This window comes from Phascolarctos cinereus, unplaced genomic scaffold, assembly GCF_003287225.1.
Source record: "Phascolarctos cinereus isolate Bilbo 61053 unplaced genomic scaffold, phaCin_HiC Scaffold_5;HRSCAF=322, whole genome shotgun sequence".
Classification (NCBI taxonomy): domain Eukaryota; kingdom Metazoa; phylum Chordata; class Mammalia; order Diprotodontia; family Phascolarctidae; genus Phascolarctos; species Phascolarctos cinereus.
In genome coordinates, this window is record NW_027555958.1 from 19,236,931 (window position 1) to 19,257,586 (window position 20,656).

General features: G+C 48.3%; 1 protein-coding gene across 3 annotated transcripts in view; it reads right to left on the reverse strand.

The window, feature by feature from the left end:
• Positions 1-20,656, reverse strand: part of DTX2 (deltex E3 ubiquitin ligase 2) — a 49,505-nt gene that overhangs the window by 13,905 nt on the left and 14,944 nt on the right. For 2 of the 3 annotated variants that reach the window (XM_021005674.2, XM_021005672.1), the window contains exon 4: positions 2,306-2,439. In XM_021005674.2, the coding sequence (XP_020861333.1) occupies positions 2,306-2,439 (134 nt within the window). The remainder of the gene's footprint in view (positions 1-2,305; positions 2,440-20,656) is intronic. The other variant, XM_021005673.2, reaches the window with a different exon arrangement.

Here is a 20,656-nt window from a genome sequence, read left to right on the forward strand (position 1 = left end):
CCCACACGTCTGGAAAGCATCAGAAGCGAGATTTGAATCTGGCTCTCCAGCCAGACAAGGAAGTGTCTAAGGGGTGGGTCATTAGGAGCAGTGGATAGTTAAGAATCTTTGCCCAAGGTCAAGTCTCATACTTTCTTTACCAAATCATTTGTGCTGAAATGGCATTCAATGAGGGTCTTTTGGTGATTTCACTGGTGATGGAACTCCCAGAGAGGCAACTTCCTCTACCAATGCAGAAAGGCATGGCAGCCTTAGAGAGCTGTGTCTGGGGCACACTGGTTGGTTAAGAGACTTGCCCAGAGTCACAAGCCAGGGGGGAAATTTAACTCGAACCCAGCTCCCAGCTCTCTATACAACAGCACACCACCCTCTCATTTCTCCCTTGACATTGGCAGTATCTTCCTTAAAAAGGAACTGGGGGGGGGGGGATTCCAAGACCATGTTGCCCCTTGTTAAATCCCTTAATCAGCTTTGCCAGCCCCCTACTTCAGCCAGACTGGCCTATTTGCTGTCCTCTGACTCTACCCCTCGCCTTTTCCTACCTCTGCATCTTTGTTCCCATCATTTCTTCCACTGCACAGAACATACCCCCCCACCAGTTGTGCGTCTTTCTAGGCCAGCTCAAATCTCAGCTCCACAAGAAGCCTCAGGTGGCCAGCAGCCATCTCACTGATGGGGTGTGGGCCCTGGAAACAACCTCCCCCACTTTGAACTTCCCCTGAACTTTCCCACCTGGCCCCAGCGTTTGCTTGAGGCTCAGCCCAGTATAATTCTTTCAACAGTCCAAGCCAACAGTCCACTGTGGCTTTGACCCGCCCCAGTCTCCAATTGTTACCTCTAACCTAGCCCAGCCCTTCCTAGTCTTACCTCCGATTGCCCCAGGCCACTTCCCACCCTTAATCCCACCTAGACCCCCTTCTCTGTTACTTTGGGGTCACCCTAGCCTACTGACCACTCCTCGATCCCATTGAAATCTTCCCACAAAAACTTTTTCCCTTATAAAAGAGGTCAATGTCATCTACTGCAGGCTTCTATTTGGAGAAACAATAAACCTTGTCTTTGACTGAAAGAAGGCTTGAGTCGAATTCTTTTGAGGAAGGACCCACACCTTTTTGACCTTGAATTTCAGAGTTTCCAGCACCCCTAGACTGCAACATCACCAGGTGTTCGGAGGAGATGTACTGCCGGCCTCACCTCCCTCCACTAGATGGTAAATTCCTAGGGGGCAGAGGTGACCTCAGACCTCTCAATCCCACCCAGAGCTTTCCTGCACACAGGAGGTATTTTGCAAAGATGTACAGAAAACAACAGAGGCTACAAAGACAGACTAATTAGAGGCTAGGAGGAGAGGCATGCTAGAGGGATTCCCTACCCTAGCAATCACAGGGAAATCTCTTCTTTTTCCTGTAGCTTGAGAAATGGGCCCAGGTTTGTGAATCACAAAACAGTGCCAATGACAGAGAACACTGGGTTCTTCTGGGCTGAGGACAAGGCTTCAGGGGGTTTAGATCAGACCTCCCTCAGCCTCCTCCTGATAGACATCACCTGGGAACATCACATGACTAGAAAGTGGAACCCTAGAAAAGAAACCCCGGGCCTCAGAGGCTCCCCCGGGCTACCTGCCATGATGTGCCCCTGAGTCCTTGGGATGCCCGCATGGCATCATTTGAGAACACACTGCCTGCTAATTACAAGACCCTTGTTAGGCTCCATGATGCCTGGATGCACTGACATATAATATGCAATTCATCTGGAAGTCCTTATGATGGAAAGAAGGGAAAATGTTCATGGAGAACACGGCCCCACTCAGACCTGGGCTTTTGTGTGGTGTTACAGCAATGTCACGTCATCTCACCACTGCCCTGACCCAATAGAGCAGACCTGAGTCACATGAAGATGCGGGGATTTATCCCACTTTATCCTACAGTAGCAGCACAGGTGGCCCGAGGTAAGGGGGAAGGGGGGACCCCTAGCTCCCAGTATGAAAGCCCTTCTGGCCACAATAAGACCAGTCCAAGACTTGAGGTCAACTCCAACTGCTCAATTTTCCAAAAAGGAATCTTTTGAATTATGAATTACCAAATCCCTCAGGAAGGAAGAAAAAAGCCAACCCTTGATCTGACTGGTGGAAGATCACCCAGGAACATGAACATGCAGGCTGAGGGGCCCCCAGAGGCCATACCATAATGAAAAATAGTTCAAATGCTCTTAGAAGGCTTTTGGATTTCGTCAGAAATTCCAAAGGTCAAGGCAAGGCCCACCCAGCCCTCCCCCCAAAAGAACCCTGCACACCCTAAAACCCTACCTGTGAGGGCCTGCTGGACCTTGCTCGGCTTCGGCATCTGCACAGGAACGCTGGGGACGCTAGCAGGGGCACTCACAGATGTAGTGTTGGGAACACTGGTGGGGACAGTCACAGGAAGGCCTGGGAAGGAGCTACTGGAAAAGGAAAAAAATAAAGAAAGATTTAGAGTGTGTCTTCAGTAATGCCGAAAGAAAGCAAGTCAGCCCCTGCTCCCATACGTCCCCTGTCTACTGGAAGGTTCCGGTACGTCTGGGCCACGTGGCTCATGCTTCAGCAGAGACCACTCTGACTTTCTGTGCCCACTGAGAAGCTCCAAGAGATAAGCTGAAAATAAATGGAAATCTGTCCTCATCAGAGACCTTTGGGACAAAAACAAAGTGCTGCCTTCCTCAACCAAAGGCAACCATGACCTGTATTACCTGCTTATGCGCTGGAGCTGACAAGGGAGAAGGTTGGGTCCATCAACAATGATGACTGATGGAGACAGGACCAGAATGAAGCATGGGAAGAATCTGCCGTGGCCATCTGGAGGTGCTCCAACAGCTGGGACTAAGTTTACTAAACATCTGACCCTCCATTAGCACCAAGCAGGGTCAGACACCACCTCGGACCAATCTACGATGGGATTGCAGTCTACGCTGGGAAGCCTTGGCATAGGTGCTAAAAAATCAATTTGACCGAGTAAATATTGATTAAGCACCTTTGTCTGGCGCTGGGTGGGGGTGGGGAACAGGAGAGAGAAAAGGTACCTATCCTCAGGACTTAGGCAACCAGGAGAAGAAATCAAGGAGCTATAACAGAAAACAACACCGAAAGGGGAAGTAAGAGGGGAGGCAGCTGAATTCAGGTTTAAAGGATGGGTGATGCCTTGGAATCCTTCAGTCGAGGCTGCTTCCTGCAAGATGCCACGGACCTCCAGGATCCTGGCTCAGGGTACAGATGGAGCAGCTCAGCCGAGCATGCTGGGAAGGGGCTGCATGAGAGCGGAGGTCAAGCTGGAGAGCTCAGCAATTCTGTTGCTATGGAAACATGAACAGGATACCTTTTCCTGGGTTGGGAGTTTTTCCCCTTTATTTTGGATTGCAGTATCTGTGACCCGCGAAGAATAATTTCTATTAATATTGACTCTGAAGTCATTTACTGATCTGAGATTGTGTTTGTTCATAATAAAAGTGAAGTGAATCTGAAAAAAATAAAGGATGGGTGATGAACAGCTAAATAGGGTGGTGAGAGACTGCAGGCCTGGGGAATGGAAAGACAGTCACTAGAGGTGGGGGTGGGCGTGGGTACCTGCAGCACAAGGGGGAAGTCCTAAGGGATGGCTGCAAAAGCAGGATTGTTCTGGGGCAACAGGAACCACTGAAGGGTTTGAGCAGATTTGTGCATCAGTGAAGAAGCAAAGAGTGGTACAGAGAGAAGAATGTTGGATCTGGAGTCAAGCGCCTGAGTTCAAATGCTCGCTCTGTCACTTTAGGCAAGTCCCTTCTCTATGTGGCTTTCATTTTGCCACGGGTAACATGAGAGAGTTGGACCTGAGGCCCCTGAGGGTCCCTGCCAACTCTAGAACTGTGATTCTCTAAGATGAAGCTCAAAATCTGCAGGGAGAAGAGGGCAGGAGGAAAAACTCACTAGAAAGCTACAGCCAAAGTCCAGGCAGCTCCTGATGAGAGACTGAGACGAGGGAGGAGAGGGACAGAGGGAGAACAATATGGGGGTCTGGTAACCGAACAGATAAGAAAGGTGAAGAGAGAGGGAAAGTCAAAGATCTTGCCAAATTCTTGAGAACTGCTTTATACTGCCATGGGGACTGCTATCACCCAGGGGTCCCAGGAGGTCTCCACTAAAATCTCAAGAGTTGCTTTTAGACCCTTGTTGCCCAAAGGGCCACAGCTGGGTACCAGGTCAGTGCACCTGGGGCAAAGTTAATTAAACTGGCCTGCTCCTTTGCTTCTGGGCTCACAACAGTCTGTGTGGCTCACAGTCCCACACTGTTACCGTGAATCTGGCACACTCATTCGCAGAGATGGAAGTCGGTCCAGTCTAGGCCCAGACTAAAGGTCTGTTCCCTGGTACCCATCGGCTCCCCTCCTTCTGCTGGAAGCCACTCTTCCCTCTTGGAACTGATGTGGCCGGCAGAGCTCTGGGTCTACCTTTCCCTAGGGCAGGTGCTTCTGTTCAATCCTGTCCAGGGATTTCTTTCCACTGGCGAAGCTTCCTCTCCAGGTGCCACTCAGGAACGAAGCCTTCTTTTGGAGGTGGAACGTTGGCTGTGCCAGCGCCCTGTGCTCCCAGCCTGGGTTCTGCTCTGGGCCTTCTCACTGATTGTAAGAGGCTGTGAGGGGAGAGCATTACAGGGATGGGGGATGGGGCACTGAGACAGGAACACACAGGACAAACAGCAAGGCTGGTTTGGCTGGCCACAGGAGAGTCATGTGTCCTGAGTTTGGAAAGGTAAATTGGAGCCAGGCTGTGAAAGGCTTTAGGAGGGAGCCACTGGGCTTTACTAAGCAGGGATGGAATAGTGAGCCCTATGCTTTAGAAAAAGTCATGGTAGCAGCTGTGAAGGACAGGCTGGAGAGAGAAGAGACTCAAAGCTAGGAGACCGATGAGGAGTCACTGCAGTGATGAACACAGCACTTCTGGAGTGCTTGCTCACCTCTGGGGTGCACAAACAGAAAAGATGCTCTCTGCTCTCCACAAGCTCAGCTTCTAATGGGGGAGACAACACACATCCCAGGGGCTTCTGCCACGAGTCAGATGGAAAGGTCTCCTGGTCTGCAGTGGACAGTGAATGGCAAAATGGATGCCTCTTCTTTGATGTTATTTCCACTGATAAACTCCTATCAATTCCTGGCATTTTACAGTGCCCAGGACTTTCTCTTCTGGGTCTTCAGTAACTGTGGCTGGAGCCCTGCATTGTTATGCCCAAGGCTCCTGGGGTCAGAGTTCTGGGCTGTCTCCATCAGGGTCTGAGGGGAGAGGCGGTGCTTTGAGTTACCTCCTACCACTTCCAACACAAGGTACCCTGCTTCAGCTAAGCTGGCTTGTCTGCCCCTTGGGTGGAAGATGGCAGAGACAGCATGCTGCTTTTCCACCAGCCTCTCCAAATAACCAAGGAGGGTCAGAGGTAGGACCGGTGGTGTAAGAGGTGCTACCACTCCAGGCGCCCTCTGCCTATCACCTGTGGGTGACAGCTGGTCAGCAAGAAGGCGGGTTCCTTCTCCACAATGATTTCCTGCCTCAATGATGGCTGCAGGGGCTGGAAGTAGGGCTGATGGTCTGGGGCACACTGCTATTCCCAAGGCTCTTGGGTTCGGGGGTTCTGGGCTGTCTCCAGCAAGGTCCAATGGGAGGGTGGTGGTGAAGGACTTGTCTGGCATGTGCTGTCTCCCATCTCCTTCTCAGGGGGCCCACAGGCTTGCCCTCAGCCACTCTAAACAAAAGCGATGGCTCTGAGAAGGACAATGAGAGACACTGTGGAGGAAGAAATAACAAGACCTGAAAAGTGGGGTGAAGGAGAGTGAAAAGCTGGGTATGACACCTGAGTTGCCAGGCTAGCTAACTGGAAGGATGGTGGGGAAGTTTGAGGGAGGGTCTGATAACAAGCTCCATTTGGGACAGGCTCTCCCTGAGATGCCTCCAGGCTCTAAGTCTGGCTAGCCCAGGTCTGCCGGAGTGAATCCCATCTCCACTCATTAAGTAATGCAAATCAAACCCCACTCCCGCAGTGGGGAGAGCCCTTTCACCAGACAAAACTACAAATTAACCCAGAATGAAAACCCTCCAGCAGGGCCTCACCCTTTGTTTCAGCAGCTGTGACCTTGTATACACAGAGAGGGGACTCCCCCCATACAACTTCTGTCCATTACTACCGATCAAAACAGAAGCGTGGGGCATCCTTGTCAGGAGCCTCCCTTCTGCCGAGCCCAGAATTCTTAGGGAGGGACCCAGTAAGCTCCACTTGGTTTGGCTCTGTTTCTCACCACTCCCCCATCTCCCTCTAGAGAACCAGTTTCTCTTGAAAATATCTCCTGAGGGGTGGGGAGGTGTGGATCTGTCTTGCAAGACGGAGCAGAGTTTTAAAAGACTTTTTTTATCCTTGTTTCTTAAAAACAACAGAGACATCAGAGCTTAGCATCGCTATTGATAGAAAATACACACACACATGGATATAACAACTGTCTATAGAACCAGGCCTCAAGCTATCTCACGCAGCAGCAGTCATCAAACATTTGGTGTAGGTTAACAAAGTGAGAAGCAGACCGTAGGAACAGAGTAAAACAAGGGCGAATCAGAAACAATGGAACTCAATAACCCAGAAAACACAAATTACTGAGGAAAGGACTCCTCACTTGATAAAAATGGCTGAAAAACTGGAAAGCACGGGCTTTGCCCAACCCCTTATACCACATTCCACAACATATTATCTAAATGGATACGTGACTTTAATATTAAAGACTGTACCACAAAGAAATCAGGAGAGAAACAGATCATCTAACTTTCATGGCTATAGGAGACTGATTCTTAATCAAATACGGGACAGAGGCACTTACAAAGATAAATAGATTTGATTACAGGAAACTAAAACAAAATTAAGGTACCAAGGATAAGGTTTCAAATGGGGGAAAAAATGTTTGCATTAAATTTCTCTGATAACAGTTTGGTATCCAAGATATATACATATACATACATACATACACACACACACACACACATATGTGTGTTTATATATAATAGACAGATAGATAACAGATACACGTGAGAACAAAAGCCATTCCCCTACAGATAAGTGGTCAAAGGATATAAAGAGTTCTCAAAAAAAGAACTGTTCAGCCACTGTTGTTTAGTTGTTTTTCGATCATGTATGACTCTTTTTGACCCCATTTGGGGTTTTTTTGGCAGACAGTGGACTAGTTTGCCATTTCTTTCTCCAGCTCATCTGACAGATGAGGAAACTGAGGCAAACAGGGTGAAGTGGCTTGCTCAGGATCACACAGATGATAAGTATCTGAGGTCAGACTGAATTCATCAAGATGAGTCTTACTGACTGCAGGCCCTGCACTCCATCCACTGCCCCCCAGCTGCAAACAATTAATAACCACACAAAAGAATGCTCCAAATCACTAACAAGGAAAACACACATCTCACCAAACCTAAGGTTTCACCTCATATCCTGCAAATCAGCAAAAACGATAAAAGACAAGAACGGTCAACGTTGAAGGACAGTAATGCATTGTTGGTGGAGCTGTGAACTGATATAATCATTTTGGAAAGTAATTTGGAATTATGCAAATACAGTGACTAAAACGCCCATATGGATTCCTCTGCTAAGCATACACTCCAAGGAAGTCATTGACAACATGCACATAGCAGCACTTTTTGTGTTACCAAAGAAGTGGACACAGAGGAGGTACCCATCATATGGGGAATGCCTAAACAAATTACGGCACATGAATGCAATGAAATACTATTGCGGTATAAGAAAAGGCAAAAACAAGTCATACGGAGAACCACAGAAATATTAACATGAACAGATGCAGAGAGAATTAAGCAGAGCCCGGAAAGCAATATATAACTACGACAACGTTAAAGGAAAATGTAACCACAAAACAATCAGAAGTGCGTGTTGCAAAGTTACAAAGATCACGTATGGCGTGAATGAAGAGATGAGAGAAGATACCCCCACCCCACTCCCTGGCAGAGGTAGGAGGGCCATGAATGAGATACACTGAGATGTAATGATCAGCTTTGCTGAGTTTTCTCACTCTTTTTCTGTATTTAAAAATACTACTTGCTATATGGAATGGCTTTTTGGGAAGGCAAGAGGAAAACTGGGAGGGGAAGGAATTCTGGTAATGTAAAACAACGGTGGATGGATCCCTGCTTGGGGCATGTGGACTTAGAAAACCACAAATTAACATTATTTATGTTGTGCTGCATTTTTATTAATTTTGTTAAACATTTCCCAACTACATTTTACTCTGGTTTGGTTGGAATGTTGTGGGGCAGAAAGACACCAATAAAAATTTATTTAAAAAAGACAAAAAGAAGTTAACGGTGTTCTTACTACTGGCTCTGGATGAGCTATGCCCTGCATCGCTCAGGTCAGATGGTCACTTCGCCCTCTCCCCCTCTACCGTCTTGTGCTGAGACAGGTGTGGAACGGGCAAAGTAAAACCTGCCACTGTGACCAAAACCACCTCAGTATGGAGTTGCTAAGTAGACAGAGCTTTGACAAAGTGTATGATCAGCCTTCTGTATTTCTTTTATATGGAATTCTTTTAAGGAGAAACAGAAACTACTTTTAGTAGATGACTAATGACTGTTTCTGTCAAATGTTCCAATAACCCCTTTGTTCCTGCTGCCCTTGGATTCCCACATGCCAGCTTGGTCTCTGCCTCCCGGGCTCCGCTAAGAGCCAGGCCTGAGCTCCAGCAGTCTACATCCGAGAGCAGATCTTTTCCTTCTTATATGCGGCCATCTGGGAAGCCCCTCTGCTGCCGCCATCACTACCATTGCTTCAGGGGGCTGGACGCCAACTCAGAAACCCCACGGGCAGGATAAGGGCATCTCACAAAACAGACCACTGTGTTCTTCACCTCAACACATGCAGCCTGGTTGTTTGGGACTGCAAATGTCCTTTAACAGAGTGGTGTGTGGTCTCTCCCAGTTCTCTGCTCTGTCTGCTGGCTTTCCAGCTGCCCACTTAGACTCTGAGGTCTAATCTAGTCCAAGCTTCTTCACTTTATAGAAAGAACACTGATGCCCAAGAGGGACGTGTCCGAGGTCACACAAGCCACGGGACTGGTATCCACGCCCCTTGACTCCAGTTTGCAGGCCGGGGGCTCTTTCCATGGTACCTATCTGCTGATAAACAGACAAGACAAGCTGATGACCTACCTGGCCCACAAGCCTTTGGGAGCTCTCAAGTTAAGTCACTTCCCAAATTACTTTCTAGTTGCTTACTTGTGCAAGTTTTGCAAGGACTAAACATAGGCTGTTAGAACCAAATTCCCTTCATCCCGAGGCTGGCTCTGCTCACAGCCCAAAGACGCATGTGTGAGCCAAGTTCAGCGTTGGAAAAAGTGGCCCCAAGTTTAAACACTCAGCCCCAATCACAGCCTCTCAAGAGAACTGGCTGCCCCCCTATTGGGGAGCTCATGGTAATAGTTTAAAAAAAAACAAAAAGAAAGAAAGGAAAAGGAACATCCCAGCTGTCGGCTGCCAAACAAAGAGAAAAACAAACCCGTGGGGGGCCTACGATGGCGAGGTGCACCAGGTGAAGAACCAGGCATTCATAGCTTGGCTCTACCTCTGCTCAGAACTGAGGTCATCAGCAGCTCAGGGTTACCTAATCCAGCGGGGGATCTCTTAACACCCTGAAATCTGGCTCCCTCAATCGTTAAATGCCACTTCCCAGGTACAGAGCCAGCATGAGACTCCGAGGCGCCCTCCTTTCCTACTTACTCCCTTGTGCACCCCAAGTCCGTTAAGCTAAAAGGATCTGTTACTTAGAGAAAGAAAAACAACAAACTATTCTAAACCCAAAGAATGCAGAGAATTCAAGAGGGGAGAATGGGAAAGCGGGCAAGCTCTCAGAGGAAATGAGGAGGGGACCAAAGGGCCCAAGGAAAGGGCCCTTCCTCAGACCCATGAGTGGTTCTTGAGAACCAAGTTACTGATGGTTTTTATTCCTTCTAAGAAGGAGGCATTACCTTACACGGCAGTTCAGAGTTTGGGGTCCTGTGGACCTCTGAGGTTTGTGGAATTAGAGAAGGTAAGAGCCTCTGACAACCTCTAACCTCTAAAGAGCCCTGGTTCAAACCTAGTCCTATGGGGAGTGGGGGGGATAATGAGGGGGCCAGGGGCCGGCTGCCTGCACCCCAAAAGTAACCTCCCCATGTTTACGATTCTGGATCCTCCAGCTCTCGGCAGTCATCTGGATGCAAAATATGACCAAATGTACTTTCTGAAGCACTATTCTTTTGAACCTGCCCAAGAAACTAAATTCAGCGAGGAGTTGAATAATTTACCAAGAAAAATGTGTTTGTTCATTGGGGATGAGGCAGGAGTAGAAGCTTGCATTTCTGGACCCCACCCCCCAAAGAAGCCTGGAAATGATTCCATCCACACCTCTGACCTCTCCCCCTGCTTCAATAAATGTTTACAGACTGAAGGCTGACTTTATAAAAGACACTCCTGGTGACTGAGGGGAATCCAGGCATCTTGGGGGAAGGAGAGAGGGTGAACAAGGGAGGCACACGCAGAGAGGCTGGAGAATCACTTCAGACTTGGGGGTGGGCAGAACACACACTGAGACACAATCAAAGGAGATGGGCACATTTCTACAGGAGCCTTTGAGTGAACCGAGGGAAAGCCTGAGACTTTGCAAAGGGAGTTCAGGAAATATCCGGGGCTATTTGCCAAACAACCCGAGACCTCTCGCTGGTTTTAACTACAGACATCTTAAAAGATGAAGAATGCAGATTCTCCAATCCTCCAATGTCTTCATAAAAAGGAAGAGGGCTCACTTGGCTACAGAAGCATTGACCCACTCTTTGCCCTCAAACCCGGGGCCTGCAGGTTCAGGTGTCCCTTCAAACAGCCCAGCCTCCAGGCCCAATCTCACCTCCCACAACTCATACCTCCATTCTCCTCAGCCACCTACAAGGAGAGTCAGACCTCTGCTCTCAACAGCACCCATAACTGGGCTTCCTTCCTGCTTCTCAAGTCCCCTTCTGGTTTCTTGTCCTTTCATCCCTCCCTAAGCCTGTTCTTCATCTTCCCTGTGACCTCTAGCCCCTCAATTGCTCTGTGTCCTCACCCCGACCCCTCTGCCATTCATGACGTGCCAATCATCAACTCGATTGTGAGGATTCAGAGCACCGTGGCAGTGAAGGCCACAACAAATTCATGCTCTCTAGTGGCACTGCTGAAGAACTCCGACTCTTCCTTGATTTGGATACTATAAGATTATATCATCCTTCACGGAGGAGCTGGTCCAAAATCCCCTTCTCAAGTCTACAAGGCCTGCCCCACCCCCTCTCAGCAGATGCCTTCCAATCCTGCCCTGATCTGCCTATACCCATCCTCTCCTCCACAAGGAGGACCCCCCTACTTCCACCCCATCTCCTCCAGGAGCTCACCCCACTGCTAACTTCTTCACTCACTCGTCTCCAATCTCTCCTTAATCTTCCCTCACATTATACATACGTGCTCAAGTCTACCCCATCCTTTAAAAAAAAGTGATTAAAAGCTCAACACTGACTGTCCACAGAACCAACTACACTTGCTCAGAACTGTTTACTCTTAAACTAACCTGCCAACAAAGAGTTGTCACTCCCTCCGGGTGCACAACGAAATTCCTCGTTCATTTGGTTCCCTTCTCCTCCTAGAGCGTCCAGGTCAGGGTTTGTCTCTAATGTTACCAAGCCCTGTCAGGGTGGTGCATTCGGGGCCCACTGTAACACCCCCTCCCCCAAACTCTGGGCTACTAGACGGCTCCCTCTCTCACTCTGGACTCAAACACAGTCGAGAGGGAATACGCCGTGGGACATTGTCAGAAATGACCAAAACGAGAGAATAGGCGCGGTTCCCGCGTCGTTCTGGGTCTCAGCAACTCCCGGTATCATGTTTCATTAAGGTGTTTGCAGGCTTCTTTGCACATCCCATAGAACACTAAGATGTCACCACACGTCCATTCAACCATTCCTCTACTGGTGGACATTACGGGGTGACGTGTGTGTGGTGCGTGCACCTGTGCGGGGAATGTGAGCAGGTGTAATGTGTGTGGGGGGAGTAAATGTGAGCACATGTGTATGAGTGTGAATGTGTAGTGTGTGTGTGTGTGTGTGTATGTGTGTGTTTTCAACTGCTGTTATGAGAATCCTTATAGACAGCTTTTTGTTTCTCATAACCCCTTCAGGGTATATTCTCCAAAATTATAGCAACAATAACAACAATAATAACGGCATTTACACGCAGCTCTTTAAAGTCTGCAAAACACTTTAACATGTTAATTCCTGTCACAGTACCACCCCTAGGACGTAGGTGCTTTTATTATCCCCATTTCAGAAGATAGGACAACTGAGATCCAGAGGCTAAGCGACTTGTTCAGGTAATACAGCTAATCCATGTCTGAGTCATTAATGAAAGGACACGATTTGGGGGTCACTTTTACCCTGTGCTTCTGGGCTGATCTCCAAAAGGATTCCGCAAGCTTTCAATTTCTCCAGTAAACAAGGAGAGGCCTAGCCCCTTCCCGCTCTGCCTGGCCCTGGTTTGCTTAGCTGGGCCCGTGTGACAGATGGAAGGTGGCACCGGCCCAGGCCGCTTGCATGGGGCACTCTTCCTAGGAGTGACCGCAAACAATCCACGTTTCCTCTTTTCAGAACTGCTGGCTCCCAGCTCCCACCATTTATCACTGTAGATTTAGAATGGCCTGGGCACTCAGTCACAGTTTCTTACATATCTGAGATGTCATGTTTGTATCTGCCACATTTGCCCTAAATTGTTTTTCAATTTATTATTCTTCTTTTCATATTGTTTTCTGTTGCACAGAAATGTTTTATTTTCATAGGGTCAAACACATCTATCGTCTCTAATAACTCTATTTATTGAATAAAAAAATTAATCCCCCTTCCACAAATGAGATATTTTACTGTTTTCTCCCATCTTTTTAATAATTATTTTAGTTGTTCAGCTGGAATTCACTAAGGTGTCTGGTGTGAGTCGTGTTTACAAATCTCCTTTTTAATTCTATCTTTGTCACACACAATGGATGAATCCCAGCTGGTGCATCCAGAACATTTCTGAATCTAGTTCTCTCTCTTTCCCTGTCCTCTCTCTCTTTCTCTCCCTCCCTTCTGTCTCTCTTTCCCTCCCCTTCTCTCTCCCCCCTTTATTTCTCTCTGTCTTTCTCTCCCTCCCTTCCATCTCTCTTTCCCTCCCCTTCTCTCTATCTTTATTTCTGTCTCTTTCTCTCCCTGTCTTCCCTCTTTCTCTCCTTTCCTTCTCTTTCCCTCCCCTTCTCTCTCTCTTTCTTTCCTCCCCTTCTGTCTCTGCCCCATCTTCATTTCTGTCTCTCCCTCCCTCCCTTCTCTCTCTCTTTCCCTCCCCTTCTCTCTTTGTCTCCCCACCTTTATTCTTCTCTCCCTCCCTTCTTTCCCTCCCCTCCTCTCTCTCCCCCCACCTTTATTTCTCTGTCTCTTTCTCTCCCTCCCTTCAGTCTCTTTCCCTACCTTCATTTCTGTCTCTCCCTCCCTCCTTTCTCTCTTTCCCTCCCCTTCTCTTTGTCTCCCCACCTTTATTTTTCTCTCCCTCCCTTCTTTCCCTCCCTCCTCTCTCTCCCCCCACCTTTATTTCTCTGTCTCTTTCTCTCCCTCCCTTCTCTCTGTCTCTTCCCTCCCCTTCTCTCTTTGTCTCCCCACCTTTATTTTTCTCTCCCTCCCTTCTCTCTCTTTCCCTTCCCTTCTCTGTCCCCTCACCTTTATTTCTCTGTCTCTTTCCCTCCCTTCTCTGTCTCTTTCCCTCCCCTTCTCTCTCTTTCCCTCTCCCTCCCACTTTCTCTCTCTCTCTCTCTGTATGTACCAGGTCAATCACAAGAGCACAGATTCAGAACTGGCTAAATGGGATCTGAGAAATCCGAGTCCAACACTTTCATTTTACAGATGAGAAAAATGAGTCCAAAAAAGTGAAAACATGGCTTTGTATGAGGTTTTAAGGTCCAAGGGTGCAAGAAGACCTCCAGCACTTTTCTCTTTGGTATGACTCACGACAATCTAAAGAATAGATTTTTATTGATAACTTGTTTTTATATTGCCTAGATTTCCCGTGTCCCTTCTCCTCCCTGGGAGCCATTCCTTATAACAAGGGACTTTTTTTTTAAAGAGGAAGAAAAGGTAAAAAAAATTCAGTAAAACTGATCAACACCCCCAAAACATCTAACACTCAGAGAAGGAGGGAGGGGTGACTTCTCATATCTCTCTCTTGGGGGCCCTCTGATACTCTCGTGCCTGCATGTCAACAACAACAACAATAATAATAGCTAACATTTATATGACGCCTATTGTATGCCAGGCACTGCACAAAGAGCTCTACTATTATTATCTCATTTGGTCTCCACAATAACCTCGTCAAGTTAGGGCTGTTACTATTCCTATCTTACAGATGAGGAAACTGAGGCAGAGAGAGGTCTAGTGACTTGCCCAAGTCATAGCTGGTAAACAGCTGAGGCTGGATGTGAACTCAGGTCTTCCAGATGCCGGGCACCATATTTCAAGCTTATTGATTTTGTCTGTTTCTCTAAAGAAGCTCTTTAACTCAGTTTCCCCCAAAATAATAACATTAGGAATAGTAACATTTGCTGGGTAACCTGTTCCACAGGTAAAAGGAGATGACGTGTGCTCTACAGCTCTGTGCCCAGAAGGAGGAGGGGCAGTTCGGGTGGGAAGCTTGGGCTGGCCTTTTAAGGAATGCCACCCCCATCACAGGCCAAGCCCACTGGCCTCCTCATGAAGTCATTCATGCCCTCTTCTTCTTCAGGGACCAAGGTAAGGTCCTTACCACGCTAGTGGTGGTTCTGGAAAGCTACCTGAGCAGCCCTCTCCCATCTCAGGGCCTTTGCACCAGCCATCCCGCACGCCAGGAATGCATTCCCTCAAGTCTGACTTTGAGAACACTCCTCTTCCTTCAAGACCCAGCTCTAGCAATACCTTCAGTAAGAAGCCTTTTTTCATCTCAGATGCTAGACTAGCATCTGAGATGAAAAAAGACTTCACACAGGTGGGGAATCTGCAACCTCGGGGCCACTCGTGGCCCTTTAGGTCCTCAAGCATGGCCCGTTGATGGCATCCAAACTTCACAGAACAAATCCCCTTAATAAAAGGATTTGTTCCATAAAATTTGGACTCAGTCAAAAGGCCACACCCAAGGACCTAGAAGGCCACATGTGGCCTCAAGGTTGTAGGTTCCCTCCCCCATCTTTGTGCTAGTGGCTTGCCCTCTCAAATTACCGTGTGTGTGTGTGTGTGTGTGTGTGTGTGTGTGTGTGTGTGTGTGGGCATGGACATAAATACACATAATATATATGCTGGCTCTTTCCCTCACTTACATATAGCTTCTTGTGAGGAGGAATTGATCTTATTTTTTGTTTATCTCCTCAGCCACTAGCACACAGCCTGGCACACAGCAAGTGCTTAATAAATGCTTATTGACTGAAATTAAGCAAGCATCCTATCTAATTTGCCAAAGTGTTAACTGCCATAGGGAGGCACAGGCTGACAGTTTTATTGCAAATGAATCACAGAAATACTCCAGCTTGAAAAACAACTCTAACAAACTTTCCTCCCACACAAGTGAATTGTAATCCACTCAGTTCCTAACACATTCGGTAGTCACATCCTTTTCTGAATGTCCCAAACAGACACATCCAGCGGCCAGGCTCACCTTCTGACTTAGCTAGCAGGCAAGCAACACCACACCCACTTGCCTGGCCACAGTAGGCCTCCTCTTGCTGCCAACATTTCAGGATCTACTGGCACTGACCTCTAGCCCCTCTGAGAACACAGCCACAGGCCCAGCTGTCAGAGCTCTGGGCGGAGAGCTTTCGTCCATGTGACTCTTCTGTCTGGGAGGGCCAGGCAAGACGACCTGAAATAATCTGGTCCGCCTCTGGCCCCAGCAAGGAGAAACTGGCAGAGAAGAGTCAGCAGGAACACTGAAGGGAGGCCCGGGCCCCAGCCACAAGAATCGTTTCTCAGGTGAGGTCCTGCTTTTCTGCAACCTGCACATGCCCACAAGCGGGAGATCATGGCGAGTTTTACTGAGCTTCCCAGCCAATGAAATCAGCCTGCTTCTGCTCATGACAAGAAAGGTCCAGTTATTTAAGGGCATGAAAGGCTTAGATACAGCAGCCCTAACCTCACTCTAACCTTACTAGACAATTCAATTCAAATTCCTTCTTAGTCAACTACACTGTCTAGCTGGAGTAACTGATTTAGTTAAGAGGGAAAATGGGCAGGAATTCCAATTTGGTTCCAAAGAGGAAACCGCACCTGTGGTCTCCGAGGTCTTGGAAGGCCAGGCCCGCCTGCGCCTGACCCCAACTCTCTGGCCTTGTACTCCCCCACTGCCTTTGGGAGTGGTCCCCATCCACACTGCCCCTGGCCCCACCTCCACCACACATGCACCTGACAAGACAGACCGTCCCTACGGTGGTCTGTCTTGGTTTCCCTCAGAGACTAACGGGTCCTGCGAGGCCAGGGCAATGGAAGGATAAGTACTGGATTAACCCTGTCACAGGGGTCTGAACATCAAGTAACAGGTCTGTATAGAGCTTCACCCGCCAGCAAGGCCTGCGAGCGGCCAGCCTTCTCAGCACGCGCTGAAGGAAGCATTCAGAGCCTCCCGTGGCCTGGAGAAACCATGCAATGTGGACAGGGCAAGAGCCGTGAAGTCTCTCAAGGCAACTTTACAGGGCTCAAGTGAGAACTGAGAGCCACCAAGAACTCTCTGATCCTGTACATCACACCTTGAGCCAGGGGCTCCTCTCTTCAGAGGCAGACACACGCAGGCATGACGGCTGCCCAATGTTACTTCTTTGCTGCAGGCCACTGTTTGCTAACCTCTGCTCTGCCATTCAGAGCCAGGGCCACCCAAGGGAGATGGGTTAAGGTATACTCCAGCTCTGTATTACAGTATTCAGAAGGTCTCAGCAGAGAATTACAAATGGTTTCACAGGGATTGACACTCGTCCACCCAAAGGTTACGCAGGCATCCAAGGCGAGCCCCTCACCAGCATGGTGGGGAGCAGTCTAACAACCCTTCGGGCCGGTCTCAGCCTCCCAACGGACAGACCCCCTTTGTGTGTGTGGCTGGGGGGGAGGTGCTGCTGGGTGGCACAGTGGGTAGAGTACTAGAACTGGAGTCAGGAAGATCTGAGTTCAAATCCAACCTCAGACACTTACTAGCTGTGTTGACTAGGAAAAGCTTTCTCACACTTTCCTCATCTGAAAAAGAAGGTATAGTAATAGCACCTCTGTATCACATATGAAGAGCTGTGTGACTCTGGAGAAGGAACAGAAATGCTGAGGGGTTTGGACAAATGCTGATGCTGGCTCCTCCAATACCCCGTGACCTTCTTTCCCCTTTCTGCAGGTCCCCTTAAATGCCTTCTTCATCTTTTCTACCCAACATCCCCCAAAGTCCTGTCTGACCCTTGCACTAACCATGCTTTGGAGAGTTTTTTACACTGTGGTATTATTTATTACCTTATTCGGTCTCCTAATGGCTCTGTGAGATGGGAAAGACAGGCATGATCACTGTCTTATTCATGTGGAAATAGATTGAGTTGTGAAATGATTCCATGAATTCCATGAATTCCAGAATTCCATGGCTAGGAAGGCCTGGACCAGGGCAAGAACTCAGGGGTCTAACTGTGCTACAGAGTGTTCTTTTCTTTGAACAATATTGCTGAAGGACACCATCACCTCACACCTGGATTACAATCGCCAGGTCTTCCGTGCTGGTCTATCCTACTTCCCATCTCATCTCCCCTCCATCTATTCTGCACGGGAGCCAGAGGAAGCTTCCCCAAACAGTCATCAGATGGCTTCCCAGCTCAAGAGCCTGCCTCGGCTCAGGTCACAAGCCCACCTTCCTCTGCTCATCTTTCGGGGTCCTCTGAACCTGGCCCCATGGAAAGACAGCACAGGAATGCACCATCGGCAGAGCCAAGAATTGGTTTAACCATTCCAGAACCACAAAGGTAATGTTACCAAGCCAGTCCTCCTCCGCGGACCCCAAAGCCTTGCCAACTGCCCCACCCCTGCACCCTCAGGAGGTCAGAATCTTTCCATCTTCTTGACAACTGAACTCTTCTATGGATTAGAGTGCGGGCTCTTTGAAAGCAGGAGCGGTCTGGCTTTTCCTATTTGTACCACCAGGGCTGTGCAGAGTGCTTAGCCCAGAGTGAGCGTTAGTGAATGCTTTTTATTCATTCAGTCAGTCATACTCTGACACAGCGATCCCACCACTGGATAAGTACTCCAAGTTGCCCAAAAACAGAAAAGGCATATATACACCCAAACGCTCCTTAGAAATTCTCATGGTAGCAAATAAATTGGAAAGAAAGTAGGTGACCAATGACTTGCAAACAAACTGTGGTCTATGAACATAATGGACGAGGACTGCTGCAAATGAGGAATTCAGAGAAGCACAGGAAGACTTGTATGAACTGATGCAGAGCAAAGAAAGCAGGGCCAGGAGAACAGGGCAAAGGCTACAGTCCTGTAAAGGAAGGTATCAGAAGATGGCCAAACTCAGATGACAGGCAATGGTCAGTACTGGCTCCAGAGAATGGATAAGAAACACCATCCTGTTCTCCAGAGAGGTAGGAAACTATAGGCATCGCTGCTATCAGCTGGTTGGCTTATTTTTCTTCATGACATAAAAGGGGTCCTTTTGTTTGTTTTAAGAGGGAAAACTGGGAAATAGCAATGAACAAAAATCTGGCTCCATGCTCCTTTCTCAACCTTATCTACCCTAAAACCAACCACTTCTACCAGCTGTACAAGTCGCTTCATTGGCTCCTGGCACCATGTTTATTCCTACCTCCTTGGCCTTTGTTTTGCTATTTTCATTAGGTAGAATGTCAGCCACTCTCCCCTCTTCATTCCTCTAAATCAGGAGTTCTTAACCTGGGCTCTGTGAATTTATTTTTAAAAATATTTTGATGCTCTATTTCAAAAAATTGGCTTCCTCTGTAATCCTCTGTATTTTACAAACATGACCCTGTGAAGTTCACCCAGAGGCTTCACTAGCCTGCTGCCAAAGGGTCCATGCCACAAAGACGGTGCTGCCGACCCTCTCCCAGGTCCCTCCAATCCCACGCCTTCTCAGGGAGAAGCCTCTTCTCTCACCGCCCCTTCTCCCTCCCCCTCTAACTGCACTGAGGCAGTACCATGGGGTTTGGCAGGTCATCGTACTCTGAAGACAGACCGCACTTCTCCGACCCTCCCCCCACACAATCTAGCCTATAATAAATCCAGAATGCAGCCCAATAATATTTCCCAGTGAATGCCACAGACTCTCGAAATGGGAAGTCAGAATTCATCTAATGTTGTCCTGAAAATCCTTTCTACAACATTCTTGAGAAATAGTCATTCAACCTTGGAAGGTCTCTAAAGTGAGAGAGAACCTACAATCCACTTCAGGTAAGCCATTAGCCTTTGCACACCTGTAACTCTATATAATTTTTAAGTAAATAATAACAACAACAATAATGATGATGATAATCAATAGCTAATATTTACCAGCACTTTAAGGTTACATATCTCATCTGATCTTCATAACAACCCTGAGAAGCAGGGACTATTTTTTTTTTCTGGTGAGGCAATTGGGGTTAAGTGACTTGCCCAGAGTCACACATCTAGTGAGTGTCATGTGCCCGAGGCCGGATTTGAACTCAGGTCCTCCTGACTCCAGGGCTGGTGCTCTATCCAGTAGGTGTTATTCTTATCCCCATCTTACAAAAGAGGAAACTGAGGCAGCCAGAGGTTAAGTGACCTAGGTGCCCAGGGTCACTGGGCTAAGAAGAATCTGAGAAAGGATTCAAGCACTGCTAATCCCTGACTCCAAGTCCAGGGCACTACCCATTGTGCCTCACCACCAAAACCTCCCTCCTTGCACTGCCTCCCCACTGCCTTCTGGACCCTCTTCCACATGACAGCCCTTTAAGCACAGGAAGTCAGCTGTCACATGCACCTCAAAGTCATCTTCTCTTGAGGCTAATGCGCCCCGCTTCCTTCGACTGACCCCTCTGACCTGGCATGACCCCAAGACCGTTCATGGTGCTGGCCAGTCTCTTCTTGATACTGTCCAGCCTGTCACACTCAGTACCCAGAACAGAACAGAAACCCTCCAAATGGGGTCTGATCAGCTCAGGGGACCCAGAGCAGGCCTCTGACCTTGCTGGGCCTGAACACAACGCTTCTCTGAAGGCACCTTAGGAAGTGCACAGGAGCCTTCTTCGACTGACATACCCTTAGCTCCTATGGTGTTTGCTAACTCTCCAGGGCCTACACTTGGGCCAAGATGCAAACTTGTCTCCCACCTATCCCTTCTATCTCCCCAGCCAGCCCAAGGGTAGGAGGGAAGCAGACTTGAGAATCTTCTGCGTGGGCTGGGCCCAGAAAAAGCTCTCCTTCTACACAAGTGTAGCTAGGTATGGCAAAAGCCTGGCTTCCGCTCTCTCTCCCAAGATCCCAAACAACTGGTCAGACTCCAACCTGGCAAGCACTTACCACGCACCTGCCAGGTGTGAGCAGGCATCGTGCCAGGCACTTAAGAAAG